The following is a 19,103-nucleotide window of genomic DNA, read 5'->3' as shown; positions in this document are numbered from 1 at the left end:
ACCAAAGATGTAAAAGACCTATACAAAGAAAACTACATAACTCTACTAAAAGAAATAGAAGGGGACCTTAAAAGATGGAAAAATATTCCATGTTCATGGATAGGAAGGCTAAATGTCATTAAGATGTCAATTCTACCCAAACTCATCTACAGATTCAATGCAATCCCAATCAAAATTCCAACAACCTACTTTGCAGACTTGGAAAAGCTAGTTATCAAATTTATTTGGAAGGGGAAGATGCCTCGAATCGCTAAAGACACTCTAAAAAAGAAAAACGAAGTGGGAGGACTTACACTCCCTGACTTTGAAGCTTATTATAAAGCCACAGTTGCCAAAACAGCATGGTACTGGCACAACGATAGACATATAGATCAATGGAATCGAATTGAGAATTCAGAGATAGACCCTCAGATCTATGGCTGACTGATCTTTGATAAGGCCCCCAAAGTCACTGAACTGAGTCATAATGGTCTTTTCAACAAATGGGGCTGGGAGAGTTGGATATCCATATCCAAAAGAATGAAAGAGGACCCCTACCTCACCCCCTACACAAAAATTAACTCAAAATGGACCAAAGATCTCAATATAAAAGAAAGTACCATAAAACTCCTAGAAGATAATGTAGGAAAACATCTTCAAGACCTTGTATTAGGCGGCCACTTCCTAGACTTTACACCCAAAGCACAAGCAACAAAGAGAAAACAGATAAATGGGAACTCCTCAAACTTAGAAGTTTCTGCACCTCAAAGGAATTTCTCAAAAAGGTAAAGAGGCAGCCAACTCAATGGGAAAAAATTTTTGGAAACCATGTATCTGACAAAAGACTGATATCTTGCATATACAAAGAAATCCTACAACTCAATGACAATAGTACAGACAGCCCAATTATAAAATGGGCAAAAGATATGAAAAGACAGTTCTCTGAAGAGGAAATACAAATGGCCAAGAAACACATGAAAAAATGTTCAGCTTCACTAGCTATTAGAGAGATGCAAATTAAGACCACAATGAGATACCATCTAACACCGGTTAGAATGGCTGCCATTAAACAAACAGGAAACTACAAATGCTGGAGGGGATGTGGAGAAATTGGAACTCTTATTCATTGTTGGTGGGACTGTATAATGGTTCAGCCACTCTGGAAGTCAGTCTGGCAGTTCCTTAGGAAAATAGATATAGAGTTACCATTCGATCCAGCAATTGCACTTCTCGGTATATACCCGTAAGATCGGAAAGCAGTGACACGAACAGATATCTGCACGCCAATGTTCATAGCAGCATTATTCACAATTGCCAAGAGATGGAAACAACCCAAATGTCCTTCAACAGATGAGTGGATAAATAAAATGTGGTATATACACACGATGGAATACTACGCGGCAGTAAGAAGGAACGATCTCGTGAATCATATGACAACGTGGATGAACCTTGAAGACATAATGCTGAGCGAAATAAGCCAGGCACAAAAAGAGAAATATTATATGCTACCACTAATGTGAACTTTGAAAAATGTAAAACAAATGGTTTATAATGTAGAATGTAGGGGAACTAGCAATAGAGAGCAATTAAGGAAGGGGGAACAATAATCCAAGAACAGATAAGCTATTTAACGTTCTGGGGATGCCCAGGAATGACTATGGTCTGTTAATTTCTGATGGATATAGTAGGAGCAAGTTCACAGAAATGTTGCTATATTAGGTAACTTTCTTGGGGTAAAGTAGGAACATGTTGGAAGTTAAGCAGTTATCTTAGGTTAGTTGTCTTTTTCTTACTCCCTTGTTATGGTCTCTTTGAAATGTTCTTTTACTGTATGTTTGTTTTCTTTTTAACTTTTTTTTTCATACAGTTGATTTAAAAAAGAAGGGAAAGTTAAAAAAAAAAAAAAGAAAAAAGAAAAACAAGGGAAAAAAAAAAAAGATGTAGTGCCCCCTTGAGGAGCCTGTGGAGAATGCAGGGGTATTCGCCTACCCCACCTCCATGGTTGCTAACATGACCACAGACATAGGGGACTGGTGGTTTGATGGGTTGAGCCCTCTACCACAGGTTTTACCCTTGGGAAGACGGTTGCTGCAAAGGAGAGGCTAGGCCTCCCTATGGTTGTGCCTAAGAGCCTCCTCCCGAATGCCTCTTTGTTGCTCAGATGTGGCCCTGTCTCTCTAGCTAAGCCAACTTGAAAGGTGAAATCACTGCCCTCCCCCCTACGTGGGATCAGACACCCAGGGGAGTGAATCTCCCTGGCAACGTGGAATATGACTCCCGGGGAGGAATGTAGACCCAGCATCGTGGGACGGAGAACATCTTCTTGACCAAAAGGGGGATGTGAAAGGAAATGAAATAAGCTTCAGTGGCAGAGAGATTCCAAAAGGAGCCGAGAGGTCACTCTGGTGGGCACTCTTATGCACACTTTAGACAACCCTTTTTAGGTTCTAAAGAATTGGGGTAGCTGGTGGTGGATACCTGAAACTATCAAACTACAACCCAGAACCCATGAATCTCGAAGACAGTTGTATAAAAATGTAGCTTATGAGGGGTGACAATGGGATTGGGAAAGCCATAAGGACCACACTCCACTTTGTCTAGTTTATGGATGGATGAGTAGAAAAATAGGGGAAGGAAACAAACAGACAAAGGTACCCAGTGTTCTTTTTTACTTCAATTGCTCTTTTTCACTCTAATTATTATTCTTGTTTTTTTTGTGTGTGTGCTAATGAAGGTGCCAGGGATTGATTTGCGTGATGAATGTACCACCGTGTAATGGTACTGTAAACAATCGAAAGTACGATTTGTTTTGTATGACTGCGTGGTATGTGAATATATCTCAATAAAATGAAGATTAAAAAAAAAAAATGAAGGATGAATTAAGACATTCCCAGATAAACAAAGTATCTCATCACCACTAGACCAGCCCTCTAAGAGATGCTAAAGGAAGTTCTGCAGGTTGAAAGGAAAGGACACTAGACAATAGATCGAAGGTACATGAAGAAATAAAGATCTCTGGTAAAGATAATAACATGGGTAACTATAAATGCCAGTACTATTGTATTTCTATTTGTAACTCCACTTTTTACTTCCCATAGTATCTAAAAGGCAAATGTGTAAAATGTAATGATAAATCATTGGCTTTGGACTCACGATGTATAAACATGTAATTTGTGACAAGAACCATGTGATGGTAGAGAGAAGGAGGGGTACAGGAATATACTTTGCATATACTACTGAAAGTTGCTTACTGTAATTGGTGTCAAAGCAAACAAGATTACTATAGGTTTAGGATGTTAAATTTAAGCTCCATAGAAACTACAAAAAAAATATCAGGAATATGCCAACTCATAGCAACAGAAATTTGAATACAGGTTTCTAGGGTTGGAGGGAAGGGGGAACAGGGAGTTAATGCATAATGGGTGTAGAGTTTATCTTTGGGGAGAAGAGAAGGTTTTGGTAATGGGAGGTGGTGAGGGGACTGCATATTGTAAATGGGATTAATCCCATTGAATGGTATGCTTGGGAGTAGTTGAGATTGGAAACTATATGTTGGATATTTGTTCCCACAATTAAAAAAAAAAAAAAGAGCATCTAAAGAGACAATGATAAATAAATGCAATACATGATCCTGGAAGGCATCTAGCAAGGGAGGAGAAAACGCTCAAAAGGACATTACTGGCACATATAAAAACATTGGAATATAAACCGCAAGCTTTTTATTGATGTTAAATAGCTTGAGCTTGATAATTGCACTTAAGATGTTTATCTAAGTGAATATCCTTGTTCTTAGGAAATGTACATGGCAGGATTAAGTGTTCAGGAGCCTAAAGTACACAAACTACACTCACGTGTTCAGAAAATGGATAGATGGATAACAGCAAATGTGGCAAAAAGTTAGAATTGGTGGATGTGGGTATCTGGGCAGGGCGGAGGTAGTGATATGTGGAAACTCTCTGTATGGGGTTTGCAGTATTTTTATAACTGTCCTGTAAGTTTGAACGTATTTCAAAATAAAAAGTTACATATATATATATATAGCATCATCACTTAGTAGTCATGGGAACCCCATATCCTTCCGTTTCCTCAACTATAAAACGGAGGTAACCATACTCCTAACTCGTAAGGTCTTGGGAGAATTAAAACCTGGCACAGAATAATGGCTCTCTCAGTGTTAATTATCTGGACTTCTCTTTGCCTCCTGCCCCAGACCTCGTCCGCCCCTCACGGGAAGTGAGCACCAAGAGCTGGGGTCCATCTCTTCTGTCCCTCTCCTTGGCACAGGGCTTGCAGGAGTATGAGGAGTGGAAATGGGGCAAGAACCCGACCATCGTGGAGGTGCTGGAGGAGTTCCCGTCCGTCCAGATGCCCACGACCCTGCTTCTGACCCAGCTGTCCCTGCTGCAGCCTCGCTACTACTCCATCAGCTCCTCCCCGGACATGTACCCCGACGAGGTGCACCTCACCGTGGCCGTCGTTTCCTACCGCACCCGAGGTGGGCAGGGGCGCCAGGAGAAACTCCGGGTCTGCATTCTTCCCCGAGGAACCGCTCACTGCTGTCCCCATGCAAAATCCCAAACCCGGGGAGGGAATTCACACCCAAGGCCAGGAAACCCAGGGGAGCAGAGAGCAGGCGAATGTCCCCTTTGGCAAGAGGCCACCCTGGGCAGATTAGGAAGGGGGAGAGGTGTGTATTTGGAAGTCAGCCTCTCCCAAGGCTGGGGGTTCCCTTTTACTCCCTCCACCCCCTTGTGCTCCCTGAGGCAGAAAGGAGAGCAGGCCACCCCCCTCTACCGGTGCTTAGGGGAGCTCTCCGCTGCCTGAGGCCTGGCTGCTTGGGGGTTCAGGCAGATCACCCAACCTCTGCTCCCCCATTTTCCCTCCTTGATAAAGCAAGTAAAATGCATGGTGCTTGAGAGAGCTCTGAGGCTGGGATCCCGGCCAGCGGCTGAGAACACAGTGCCCGAGACCTTTTCCTGGGGCCCAGGGCAGTTTCACAGCCACAAGCTCACCCGTCACACCAGTGTCCTCTTCCCTTTTAGAGGAAGGGGTGTAGACAGTGAATTCCAGGGCAGGGGCTTTCTGTGTTGGAGCAGGGACAGGGGCAGGGAAGCTTAGAAGCTGTAACCGAGCCGGCCCACCTTGCTTATTTTGCTAGATGGAGAAGGACCACTTCACCATGGCGTGTGCTCCTCCTGGCTCAACCAAATACAGGCTGACGAGGTGGTCCCCTGCTTTGTGAGAGGGTGAGTGGCAAACAAAGAGAAATGTGCAGCCATCCCAAATCTGGACACTGATATCCTGAGTCAGGTGGGGGTGCCAGCTGGAGAGATGCCTGGGTCTGCCAGGATGGGAAGGTGATGCCCTGCAGCATCCGAGTTGTTATGGAAACGGGATCATGGGATATAGCAATATAGCAAGCCAGGCAATTCTCTATCCAACCCAATTCAGTACAGCAAACATTTCTCAAATGCACGTACCATGCTGGGTTCTGGGGCTGCAGTCAAGAAGCAGGAAAGTATGGTCTCAGCCTCTGCAGAAATACAGACCAGTGGAAATACCCAAATTCCACTGGCCACTCCCATCTGTCTCTAGTTTCTCAGAGATGAGGAAGATAAGATCATCCCCATCCATGTGACAAATATGCAGGAACTGGGGACCTCAAGTTTCTGGAATTCTGCAAACCGGTGGGACCCCCACCCTGAAAATGGGCACATGGTCCAGGCCGGAACACTGCACGTTCCAGGTGTTTCTCCCTAGGGCAGCCACCTGGTCCCCCCTCGGGCTCAGCTGTTCTTGACCGGATGTGAGCCCAGCAAGCCTTCTGACTCGCTCTTCCTTGTCCAGGGCACCCAGCTTCCACCTGCCCCGAAACCCCCAAGTGCCCTGCATCCTGGTCGGCCCGGGCACCGGCATCGCCCCTTTCCGAAGCTTCTGGCAGCAGCGGCAGTTTGATATCCAGCACAAAGGTGGGTCACGGTCCAGCAGCCACTGAGCTCCTAGCCCCTGCCCCGGGAGGCCCGGCAGCCCCGGTTCCCCCTCCATTGCATCACCGTCTGCGGGAAGAGGGTGCGGTTCTGCCCTCGCCCTTAGGTGAAGTTCGTGGTATGACGCAAGGACCCATCCAAACTACTCTTCCTCAGGCCTGTGATAGGGGCCCAAATCCCAGCCCCAGAGGACATTTCTTTGACCATTAAGGTGGCGCCCTCTTAAAATGCAAGTAGCACGTGAAGGGGTAGGCATCCAGCCTTGCAAAAAAGATGCATTTATGTGCTTGTCCCCCAGCCTGTTGTTGAAGGGCTGGCCTTGCTTTGGGAAACACACAATATATCGATTTGGGGAGAAGGAGAGAGAGAAAGAAACCCACCACTGAAACATACCCTAAACAAAGATGTCTTGAGCACTTTTGAAGTGCAAGCATTGTTTTTGTCACTGGGGACCTAGCAGTGAATGGGACAGGAAGAAACCACCTGTCCCCGTGGAGCTGTCCTTCTAGCAGCACAGCTAACGACTGTAAAATACTTCTATGGACCAGGCACGGTTCTGAAGCTTTCCATTTAACTCTCACAGTAACCCTATGAGGTAGATACTATTATGATTTCCATTTTGCAGATGGGGAAACTGGGGCATAGAAAGTTCGAGTAAGCTGCTTGCCATCACACAGAGCTGGAATTTGGCCCCAGGCAGTCTGGTTCGAGGGGTGGGGGCTGCTAGGGGCAGAAGGAAGGCTGTGGACACCCAAGAAGGAAGGTCTGCCAGAGTCTGAACAGACTTCACCTACATCCTTTAGTGTGTGTGCTTGTGTGCGTGCGTGCACATGGCTGTTTATGTGTGCACAGGTGTGTGTGTGCATGTTTGTGCTTGTCCATGTATGCGTACCCGCCTGCCCCCAGTGTCCGTGTGTCGCGTCCACATGGTGTGCATGAGAGTTCACAGCCCCCCAGCCCTGGCATCCCTGGGCACCTCCCCACCCCACCCCGACCCTCCAAATCAGGCATCAGTGCTTCAGTGACCTGGTGCCTTCCTGATCCCAGGGATGAGTCCCTGCCCCATGGTCCTGGTCTTCGGGTGCCGGCAATCCAAGATAGACCACATCTACCGGGAGGAGACCCTGCAGGCCAAGAACAAGGGGGTCTTCAGAGAACTGTACACAGCCTACTCCCGGGAGCCAGAGAAGCCAAAGGTGATGCCCACCCAACCCAAGCATGCACTTGCGCATGCACTCATGCACATACTTGCACATCCCTCTCCAAGGATCCACCTCTTCTAACACTTTGTGAACTCCCCTGCATGAAGTTGCTCTGTATTTCAGGAAGCATGGAGAGGAAACATATTTATTTAAAATCTTCGAGAGCCATCAGAGGCACCAACCAATGAGAGTGGACGTGGGCACACTCCTACCAGATCCTGGGGAGGTTCAGGGGGTCCCAGAAAAAGCTCCAGGACAGCTGGGCAGGGGCAACCAGAGGGCCTGGGTGGCAGCTATTTGGCAACTAGTGTGGAAGTATGGCAATGCTTTTAACAACCAGCACCGTTGTGCCACCACATGTCTGAATGTCAGCCTTGTCTGAGGACAAGTTAAAGGCATCCTGCAGAAGCCAAGCAAATTCCCCAGGGGTTCCTGTGCCCCACTCACCTCCTCTTGGCCTCACTGTTTAGCTCTTGCTGCAACAGCCAGCTTTGCACAGATATTACCTGCCCCAGCCACCCCCTGGCCCCAGTATCTCTTGATGTCTGCCCTGGAGCTTCTCTGCAGCTCCCACTTAAGATGCCAGCAGTAACCAACCCCCCAGGTAGAAATGCACAGGTATTAACACCCCGTGGGGGTGTCCAGTGACCACTGGACGAGAGTTGCAGATAGATAATACCCCCCTCTTCTGATCCTCCCAGCAGAGTTGAGCTTCGGTTGCCCAAAGTGGGGAGCAGCTCATTCGCACACACTCTGGGGTGGCTTTCCTGTCTTACCTTTTTCACTCTTCCCAGCCCCTTGCTCCTGTCCCCTAGCATCTCTTCCCAACCAGACTCCCTGTGCACATGCCACTGCATTAGGCTGTGCTTTTGGCAGGGGGGGGGGGGGGGGGGTGCCCTAATACAGGAGGGTTACAAGGCCCCACCCCTCCTCACAGGCTTTCCCACTCCCCACAGAAATATGTGCAGGACATCCTGCAGGAGCAGCTGGCTGAACCTGTGTACCGAGCCCTGAAGGAGCAAGGGGGCCACATTTATGTCTGCGGGGACGTCACCATGGCCGCCGATGTCCTCAAAGCCATCCAGCGCATCATGACCCAGCAGGGGAAGCTGTCGGTGGAGGACGCTGGCGTGTTCATCAGCAGGCTGAGGGTGAGCGGCCAGCTGGCTTCTCAGATCCCCTTCCTAGCACCCAGTTTCCTCATCCTCACCCCACTTGTCTTGATGACTAGGCAAACCATGATGACATCCCTGCTCCCATTTTTTCCACTTAGGACCAGGGGTAGAGGATGCAGGTGGTCCTAAATCATGATTGATGGAGAAGGAAGGAGCACTGGGGATGCAGCTGCACATATTAAACATGGTTGAGGGCTGTGGTGTGCAAGAACCAAGAGCAGTGGACCTCCTGGTAGCTAGATAGAAACAATCCTTTTTCTAACAATTCAGCTTTTCCTCCTCCCAAAACCAAGCCATAGCTCTGCCCTGTGCAGTTGGGTAGGTTAAGCACTGCATAAAGGGGATAGTCCAAGGGAGCAAGTGGGAGTTAAAAGTGCCCCCATCCTTGACCCTCCAAGCCATGCACCTTGGCATGGAGCTGTGTCCACCCAGAAGTGGTGCCTTTTCCTAATTGACTCAAAGACCCAGTGGAGGGTAGTGGCATCCCAGCAAGCAAAGTCATGGGTGTATGAGCCCCAAATAGAACAAAACAGAGCCCCAGACCTCCATAAAGCTCCAGGGATGAGCCCATCCTTATCTCTGTTTCCCTCATCAAGCAGGAGCCAAACATTTCTGCAGAAGAACCCTTTGGTCAAAGGCTATGCTAAACTCCAGTAGGTAAAAAAGGAACTTCTGGTAGAAACATCAGGGGTCAGAGGGGAACTATGGAGCCCCCATTCCAGCCACTCAGCCTCTTTCCTACAGCCCTTGGGAGACACTTTCATAGGTTCCCCGGGACTTTGAAGAATAAAGGTGAAAAACTACTCCAACTCAAAATGAACCCACTGCACAGGTAGACAACTTTCTTCAAAACCTTCGGGACCCAGGGAGATGCTGGAACTTCACTCACTCTGTTCATCACCGTAACTCTCAGTTTGTTGAACACACGTTCCCTGATCCCCGCCCCTCCTCAGTGATGCAGAACGTCTTCCCCGGTTTAATCCTCAAAGACACTGCCCTTTGAGGATAGTCATGGCTGCATATCCCTCCATTCTCAAAACGAGCTCCCACAGCTTCTGAACCTCTTAGATGCCACAAGTCAGACGTCACTGTGTTTTTTCTTGAGCCCCTTGGGAAGGAGCTCGTCTTATCTTGTTTGTTTCTGGGTAAAGCTCAGCAAAGATGCCCACTCCTTGGAGAAGCTTACCCATGCCCAAGAAGTCTCCACTTTGGGCAGCTGTGGGCAGGAGTTCCCTGAGGGCTGAGCATACATGTTTTTGTTGTTTTGTCTCTGCTGGTCCCTATGGGCTGTGATGTTTCACACTAAACCCAACATTTCCCAAATCTTAGCTTGTGGGAACAAGTTGGAAGGAGGAAAGGGGAGAATGGTGAGGTTTCCACTTGACATCATCACTTCTTCTGACCTCAGAATTGACATCATTTCCAGATGATGACATGAGTGTTCCTTTGCCAACTGGGCTAGCAAGACTCCACACCCTGGAGTAGAGGGTCCTACTGAAACAGAGTCCCAGAGACCAAGGTTACCCCAGTGGGCACTGAGTTCAACCCAATTTCTTGACAAACCATCTTCCTTAGGTAGACTTCCATTCCAGTGTGTCAGCAGTGTCTGCCACTCTCCAAGCTCTTTTCTGACACCTGAAGGCTGTTCCTTGACTGTTCTGTCCTCTAGGATGACAACCGGTACCATGAGGATATATTTGGGGTCACCTTGCGGACGTACGAAGTGACCAATCGCCTTAGATCTGAGTCCATTGCCTTCATTGAAGAGAGCAAAAAAGATACAGACGAGTAAGCTGGCTCCACCCCTCTCATGCGTGTCCCGACGGGCAGGGATGTCCGGCTTCATTTACCATGGCGTTCCTCGGGATCAGTGGTCCCCAAAGTGGGGCCCCTGGGCCGACAGCACAGGGCCTCATGTGGGAACTTGCTAGACATGCAGATTCCCAAGCCCCACCCCAAACCTGCTGAATCAGAAACTCCAGGGGAGGGGCCCTGCAATCTGTGTTTTAATGTCTTCTAGGGGATTCTGGGGCCCACCCAAGTGTGGGAAACTGCTTCAGGCTGGCTTCCTCCTGATGGACGATGGCTCTCATCTCTGGGAAGTTGTGCTCCTACCACTGCTGCTACCCACTGCCTCCCTCACCCCCCAAATCCCTGAGCGCTTGCTCACAGACACACATTGCAATTACTATTATTTTGACTATTTCACTCACCCACTAGAAATTTCTGGAAACAGTCTGAGGACCCACGAGACCTGGATTGAGTCTCACTCTAAACTTTGCATTAACTCCCAATTAACACATCAACTGCCAAATGCCCTCTGGCTGGTTCCCTGCATCTCACAGCCACAGCCGGGTGCCCTTAAATTAAGTGGGAATCCACCTGTCTCTTTGACAACTCACCAGCACTGGGTGTACACACCATTCCTCAAACTCAGCATCTTCTCTGTCTCCCTTAAGACAACATGAAAACAAACGGAGTCCAGAAAGCACACGTAATTGTCTTTAAAATCACGGCTTCCTTGGTTGTCATGGAGCACCTTTTTTTTTTTTAATATTTTAATTCCATTTTGTGATATATTCACATACCATACAATCATTCATGGTGTACAATCAACTGTTCACAGCACCATCATATAGTTACGCATTCATCACTCCAATCTATTTTTGAACATTTTCCTTACACCAGAAAGAATAAAAATAAGAAAAAATAAAAGTAGAAAAGAACACCCAAATCATCCCCCTCTTTCACCCTAATTTTCATTTAGTTTTTGTTCTCATTTTTCTACTCATCCATCCATACACTAGATAAAGGGAGTGCAATCCACAAGGTTTTCACAATCACACTGTCACTCCTTGTAATCTACATTGTTATACAATCGTCTTCAAGAGTCAAGGCTACTGGGTTGGAGTTTGGTAGTTTCAGGTATTTACTTCTAGCTATTCCAGTACATTAAAACCTAAAAAGGGTTATCTATATAGTGCGTAAGAATGTCCACCAGAGTGACCTCTCGACTCCATTTGAAATCTCTCAGCCACTGAAGCTTTATTTCGTTTCATTTCGCATCCCCTTTTGGTCAAGAAGATGTTCTCAATCCCATGATGCCGGGTCCAGGCTCATCCCTGGGATGAAGCAACTTTTAATATCCCTCGTCCTCATGTGTCGTATTGGTGGTCATTCATTAATTCACTCACTCATTCATTCATTCAACAAGACAAGCCCCGACTACGTATCAGATCCTGTCCAAGTCTCTGGGGCTGAGGAGGAAATGAAAGACAGGAAGCTGCCGGGCCAGGAGCATGGGTGGTTTTTCTCTGGGTGTCTTCAAGGAAACAGAACAGCCCTGCTGTGCCCACACTAACTCCCTCCCCACCTCTCGCCCGGCAGGGTTTTCAGCTCCTAACTGTACCGTTGTGCCCTGATGGATCTGGAGGTGGGCGCCCCGTGCCCTCCCTGGCGGGGACGGCTGGGCTGCAGCTTTTGTAAGTGCGGACACTGCTGAACCTTTTCTACGGGCCTCCACGTGACCCCGCTGTCGCCACGTCTGGTCTCCCTCTTCTGGGTTCCCACCCTCTGTGGTCTCCTCGGCCCTCTTCGGTTCTCTCCTTGAGTTTTCCTGCTGCACTGAAATGGCTTTGTAATCCGTGTGGCTTTTACGAGACTCTGGTCCCCCTCTCTCGTCCCTGCAAGAGCAGATCGCGAGTGCATGAAAACCCTGGGACGCGGCCCTCGCTCTGGTTAGGGCTTGTTTTCCCGCCGTTCCCCAGGAAATGCCCCAGGGACTGGACAGAACCTGCCGGGTCAGCTCCTCTGCAGCTGAAGTCTCCCCTTATCCGTTTTCATGGTGATGTTTCGGTCGAGCTGTGCGTGTGCCGGGCCCGGGACTCTGTCTGTCCTCTTGTCTGTGCAAGCCAGTTGCCTACAGACTATAGGTGCCAAGAAACATGCCCCCGGCCCGTACTAATTCCTCGTGCATCTGTAATTAAGGGTCTGTGCAGCACTTGGAAGGACCCTAATTGGTCTTGGTTGTAAAGGGCTGGGGACAGGGATATGATGATGAAGGGGAAAATCTCCCCGTGAAAGGGGGAATCACAAAACTAAATGCATTTAGATTCCAACACCAGTTAGGGGAGCCCATTCATTCGGCCACGTCCCTTAACCCCCTCCCCAGGCAAATCCATCCGGAAGCAATGTTGTCCAAGGGAATTGTGGAAATAAGGCTCTTCCTGTCTTTGCCACTGAGCCACAGTGTGACTTCGGCTAAGTCACTCTTCCTCATATAGCCACGAAGCTACAGAGCATGAGTGGATTGAACTTTACGATTTAGGAGACTGGCAACACTGTCAGTGGAGAACCTCATGGTTATTTTTTTATTCCCCAAAACGAGGTTTGCTGCTTCGCCCTTAGGGATAAAATACTGGGTGCCGGTTAGAGCAGAACTCATTGGAGAAGAACTCTGTTATGGAGTGTCCTGTTGCTTCCTCTATAGGAACAACAGTGCAGGATGGAGGGACCTGGCCCTTGGTCTTTTGGCCTTTTAGAAATGATCCCTCAATTTTTAATATCATAAAAGTATTTTGACCAGTAGATTATCCCGGACTCAGATAAAAAGTGGACAGCAAGCTCTTCAGCGGGAATTGGGGCCGATGCAATTTCCTCCTGGGAGGCAACCTGCTGAGCTTGCCCTCTCGGAGTAAAGGGGCGGGCAATGAGTCCCTTTTCACACTTAAGTGCTAAAATTTGGTGTCAGGCAGCACCCGGAGAGAGCCAAGAAATTCCAGTGACACCTTCCAGCCTCGCGGGATTACCCCAGGGATGGAAGGAAACGTAAGGCTTGTTCTGTCCTTCTGTTTTGTTTTGTTTTGTCATCCAGAAAAACTGCATTTCCTTTACGTACTGTGCACTGGGCATTTCTTTCTTGATGCTCAGTTTGGGAGTCTCCAGAGAAAACAAGCTCTGGTCCTCTTTAAAAAGGGCCTTGCAATGGGGTATGGCGAGTGCAAAAGAGCTAACACAGGAGAGTCTTAACAGCTAAAGGGAAAACAATGTATTGTCCTTCTTCATCCTTCCCAGCACAAGGAATTCAAATACAAGTAGCTTCTCTCCCAGGGGCTCTCTTTCCATCCATTTGAGCTCCACCAAAGAGGAATTTATCAGTGCTCCCCTCTCCAAATCAAGCCTTATACATGAAGCCTTTTCCATCAAGAAATAAATGCTTATGAGCCCTTAGATGTGCCAGGTACCATCTTTACACACATCATCTCGTTTTATCAGGGAATCCAGAGAAACGATTGCATAACTAAAATTCCTCTTTCTTCCCAAGAAAGATTTTTATTTTTCAGTAAACACCTTTCAATTCCCAACACAACCTGCTTCATCACCCCTGGCTGGAAGACAGGACACTGGTCTTCTGTGTTTGTCTCACTTGCTAGAGTTCTTGATATCAAAAAGCCCCCCTGTAACGAGTCAAGAGTCCCAGTGGTGCCCTGATTCAGGTTTCTAGGAGACTCTGATTCAGGGTAGGTAGATGCTGCCCTCTTGTGGTGGTTTTTCGTTCGGCCCCCAGTAGCCAACAATATGTGTGCAAACTGGTTTAGCAATAGGTGTGCAAATTGGTTTAGCAAATTATGGTTTAGGTGATGAAAGACATGGTTTACTGGGCATTTTCGGATTGCCATAGTAACAGGCCATTTCTTTCTCTCTCTGTCTTGATTTGATCTGTATGGCTCCAACCCCATTTCATGAGAATGACCTTGAAATACAGTTCGGCCATCACTGTGAATCCAGTGCCTGGATCTTGTGATTGAGGAAGAATAGATAGATGTTAAACTCCTTGGGAAGAGAGAGAGCTTCTTAGTTTCCTTGGAATGGAGTGTCTGTCTTTGTTGGGGAATGCTTCAGAGCCACCAAAGTGGGGTTTGGAAGCAGATCTGAGTCCACATACCAACTGTGCCCCTCTTTGTGCACATCAGGGTGGATTAAAGGAGATAATGCCCATAAAATGCCCATGTACAGTTCCTGGCCCATAGTAAGCTATTGGGGCCTTTTTTTATTTTTTATTTTTTCATTTAATTTACAACATTTATTCTTCTCCCATAAGTGGAAGACATCGTGGAGTAGACAGAAATAAGCAAAACCTGGTTCTGCTCTTATAAAAGGTTAAAGTCGAGTAGGCAGGGGTTCGAGTAATGGGTGGGATTCCACCAGCAGATTTTGAGAGGCAAGAGTTTGCCAGGCTGTGGGAAGAGTGAGAGGACAGGCACGGACGGGGAGCAGTGGGGTAATTCGGGGACTGCTTCAGCTGTAGCCCAGCCTGGGTGGGGGTGGTGAGAGCAAAGACTGGGAAGGTGGACAGGTGTCAGGTGAGTGGCATGTCAGGGAAATTAGACTTCATTTGGCAGGCAACAGGGAGTCCTTGGGAGCGGCTTTCAAGGGGAAATTAAGGCCCTTGGAGTTATGCCTGGGAAAGAATGTTCTGGTGGTAGCAAAGGACCTCATGGCTAGCTGGTTGAGCCAGTAGTGAGTTATTGCAGTACTCAAGGATTGAATGAAGGTAGAAGCAGATGAAAGAATGAAGATATTCCAGAGATTGAGTCAACAGGACCCGGCAACCCATCTGCTACTTAGGATGGGGACAAAAGTGAAATGAGTCTTCCACTCACTGAGGAAGGGCACACATGAGGACAAACAGGTTCAGGGGAAAGATGAGTTTGAGGTACTGATATGACAGCCAGCTTCTCCCTGAGTTGATTGTGTGAATCCTTCCAAGCTCCAGCCATGCCTGGGGACATAGGAAGAAAATGGATCCCTGTCAATAGGTATTGATCTAAGAACCACAGGATTTTCTTGCCAGACACAGCTCTTGGCAGCCTCCTGCTTCTGGCTTCCAAAGGGGTCAGGTTTTGCCCTGAGCCCAAAACAAGTGAGAGCTTCTCTGACCCAGATCGTGGGGCCAGTGGTTCCTGCCAGGATGGGTAAGCCGTGTCAGGACCCCTCACCCCTCCAGCACCAGGCCCCCAGTTACGGCCTTTTAATGTGGCATTAGGAAAATGCTGGACTTCTGGAGGTTGTTTTAGTCTGGCCGTGAGTACTTGTCTATTTCTCTGTCTACTGGCCTGGATCTCCAGCATGGCAGTTGCCCCACCTTACCATCAAAGCCTTCTCTGTGAATTGGCAAGTTGGTCTGAGGATGCAAGGAGGAAGAAATTCTACTCTAGGCTTCCTACATAACCTTTCCATACCCTGTTGTCCCCCAACTCTTGGAAAGCCTCCAGCATCCAAATATCCCACGTGGCTCAAGATTTAAAGGCTGGGGGCTCGGATGGAGGACACATGGTTCAGAGAAGCTGAGGGAGGGGCCCCTGCCTCCCAGCAGATGAGCACAGCTGGTCCCCACGGACATGGATTTGGTCTCTGGGAGCTGACACCAGCCTGGCCTCTTCCTCTTTCTCTCACACCCACCCCACTCTTGGGTTCACAGCTAGTCCCTGCCTGGTAACAAAAGGGCCCAAGAGGAAAAGCCACCTTTCCCCAAAGGATGTGTCTCAGACTTGGAAGTCCAGGTACACTTTTTTCTCCCCTGGAAAACAGAGTCTGTTTGGGGCCTGTTTTCTATGAATTCTTGTCAAAGCCACACGCCAGGGAGGTGACCAGAAGTGAATACACCTTTGGACTTTTATGAATTTGTTTTGACCCAGAATGTCTGAACAGTACTGAACAAGCAGGACATGTTTGCCTGGTCCAGAAGAGAGCCCGTTATTAACGATGAGGCCCCGGCTGGCAGGAACAAATCTGTCCTAAGAGGCCGCTTCCCCGAGTCCTGTAGACAGTGGCTCCCTGATATCAAAGTGCCCAGACCTTGGGCTCCTAAGCTTTAGGAGACTTTGTCATTGGGGGAGCCACGCTGGTCACTGTAGGATGTTGGCCCACGACATGCCAACAGCACCATCTGGCAGCTGTGACAACCAAATATGTCTTCAGACATTGTGCAATGTCCCCTGGGGCGCTAAATCACTCCTGGTTTTGAACCACTGCTCTCGGCCTTCAGGGGGTACAAAATCTCAATGGGCAACCCCAGGCTTTCTCATCAGAAAGGAATCAGTAAGCAGAGCATCCCTCAACCCAATGGTTTCTTTCCCATCGCCAGCTGCCAAACTGAAATTCTGAGGATTTCTAGAGAAAAAAAAAAATGTGGTTTCACAAATTCTCCCTCCCAAGCCAAAAGGATGGACCAGTTCCGTTCCCATAGGATTCTATGATCTCGGTGTTAATTCCAGCCAAGTCCCACACCCCTCTGCTCTGCCTTCACCATTTGGTTGTCATGTTGTTGTTGTGATATGGACCCTCTCCGGGCTCAGCAGTGGTTTTCCAGAAGGCCGAGAGCGGGCAGTCCCACCGCATCGTAGAACCCACAGGTTTCCATTCCAGGGCTGGGGAGGCTGGGGAGGTGGGCAGGGCCGGTGTTATATCTTGCCCCGCTCTCCACCATGCTGTCGGAAACTCGGACTTTCCCCCTACCTCTGAGCTCTCAATGCTGCTAAATCTCTGCCAAGCGTCCCGTGTGCTCCAGCACCTTCCTCGAAGGACAGACTCCCACCCCCGCCGTTCGCGCGGTTGCCCAGGCTGTGCTCGCCGCATGCTCTTCTGTATAGTTCTCATCTTCTAATTTTATGGAAATCAACAAAAGTCTACTTATGCCTGTTTGCATTATGGTTACCATATTAAAAGTGGATTCAACTGGACTGACTGTTGTCTTCTGTTTGATTTGCTTGGGGTTTCTCACACCTTCACCCACCGTCTTGGGTTGGAGATTAGCATGCAGGAGGTTTATTGGGGGAGAGGGGGGCTCTTGGGATCAGCACTAGGGAAGGGAAGGGCAGGGCAGGGAAGCAGGGAAGCCCAGCTGGACAGAGGGAGAAGTCCTCCTGTGACATTGTCTCAACAGAAGCCTTAGCCAACCCTGCATGGAATTCTGAAGATGCTTTTTCAGAGCTGTCGGATTTGGAACAACAAGGCTGGATTTTATACCCATACATCACTCAGTCTTAAATGTGGGCCACCTGGAGAAACAGCTTCCCCTGGGCTCCCACCCAAGGGGCAGGTGGGGAATATATTCTTATTTCCCACCAGGGATCTGGATGACACATCTCAGCGTCCTCTACACCTTCCTCTCTCTGCACCTTCCTTTCCCCATCTCAGCTGCCTCCAGAGGAAGGGCCCCAAAGAAACTCCATGCCACCTGCACCCTCAGGTCTTCTAAAGCCTCCATGAAATCATAAAGCCTGATTCCTGACTGGTTTCAGATCCAGTTCCAAAAGCACTAAAAGGACAGAGGAAGAGGATCTGACTTCAAATGTCGTGATGGGTGATTACTATAAAGGGTTAAGCTGTGGTAGGGGTATAGTGAACTGAGGCTTTGTCATGCATGTCCAGACATTCCACAGCATTTTGCCATTCACACCTATTTCTTGATCACAAAGCACTAGACATTCAGCTTTTTAAATTACAAAGTTAAGTAACTCAACATCAAATGGCCCCTTTACACCATTCCTTATTCCCCACCTATCCCTGAGCTTGTGCCCAAGTTCAAATTTGAAAGGAAGGTCTGGGATGGGATGGAAATCAAGAAACCCTTCTCAATCCCTGCCACCAGCTCTCCTACAAAAATTGCTTAATTAGAATAACAACTAACAGTTATTAACTACCAATCTTCACAAGAAAACTATGACATCTTGTTACTCTTCCCCGATTTAAAGCCAGGGAAACAGACACAGAGAGATCTCAGAGCTTGTGCAAGGTCAACATAGCTAGTATACAGTAGAGGTGGGATTTGAATCCAGGCTCTCTGGTTCTAGAACATGCATTCTCGCTCTTTTTTTAACTTTTTAAAATATGTATTCATTAATTAATTTTAAAATAACAAAAAAAGCCCAATAACATACTAACATAAATCACATATTTGTATAAAAACTGTATTTCCCAAATAAAAATTTCTTGAGAAGAGTAGTATGGTTTTACACATTTGTAAATCATTTTAATGTCTGGCTTAATAGAAAATAGCTGTATTCTCCCATCTCCTTTTCCATTCAGTCAGTTGTGATATGTTGTTTGTTGCTGTTTTTACATTAAGTTGAAATTCACATAACATAAAAATTAACCATTTTAAAGTGAATAATTCCATGATATTTAGTGTATTCGCAGTGTTGTGCAACCTAGAACCTGCATTTTTATCCACCACCTGATGCTGCTAAGACAGCCTGTCTGGGTTCAAATCCCAGCTCCTCTACTTCTTAGCTTTGTGACTTTGGGCATGTCACCCAACCTCTCTGTGCCTCTATCTCCTCATCTGTAAAATAGGCATATAACTGTATCAAAGTCTTAGGGTTGTGATGGGATTAAATGAGTTAAAAAGCCAGTTCTCATTAGGCATGGTGGTTATGTTCTGTAAAGTAGCAGCCAGCACTGAATCAAAGGATGCTGAACTTGGCTCACATGAGGAGTAAGGCTTAGGTTCCTTTGAGCCCCTGGTCACAACGTTTTGTTGACTGGTCAACACATAGCCTGGTTTTTATGTGTGTTTCTGTTTGAAGACAACATATCTTTTGCTTTCTCCTTAAATTTGCATATAGCCATACCCCAGGAAGTTCTTTGTTTCATCCACCTTTGAGAGACTGCCCCCACTAAAGCCCATCTAGAAGCAGTATCACATTTAAACAAAGACTCCGAGCCTAAATTTAAGCAAGTTTAATAATAAATTGCAT

General features: G+C 47.6%; 1 protein-coding gene across 1 annotated transcript in view; it reads left to right on the top strand.

Moving 5' to 3' along the window:
* The window catches only part of NOS1 (nitric oxide synthase 1), a 93,269-nt gene extending 76,194 nt beyond the window's left edge, over positions 1-17,075 (top strand). Inside the window, exons 23-29 of the mRNA XM_037817229.1 lie at positions 4,264-4,474; positions 5,138-5,225; positions 5,827-5,948; positions 7,014-7,162; positions 8,125-8,319; positions 10,013-10,131; positions 11,731-17,075. Coding sequence (XP_037673157.1) covers positions 4,264-4,474; positions 5,138-5,225; positions 5,827-5,948; positions 7,014-7,162; positions 8,125-8,319; positions 10,013-10,131; positions 11,731-11,746 — 900 coding nt within the window. The 3' untranslated portion in view covers positions 11,747-17,075. The remainder of the gene's footprint in view (positions 1-4,263; positions 4,475-5,137; positions 5,226-5,826; positions 5,949-7,013; positions 7,163-8,124; positions 8,320-10,012; positions 10,132-11,730) is intronic.
* The last annotated feature ends 2,028 nt before the right edge of the window (positions 17,076-19,103 follow it).

This window comes from Choloepus didactylus, chromosome 23, assembly GCF_015220235.1.
Source record: "Choloepus didactylus isolate mChoDid1 chromosome 23, mChoDid1.pri, whole genome shotgun sequence".
Classification (NCBI taxonomy): domain Eukaryota; kingdom Metazoa; phylum Chordata; class Mammalia; order Pilosa; family Megalonychidae; genus Choloepus; species Choloepus didactylus.
Note: the sequence above shows the minus strand (reverse complement) of the source record. Positions and strands in the feature narration are given on the sequence as shown.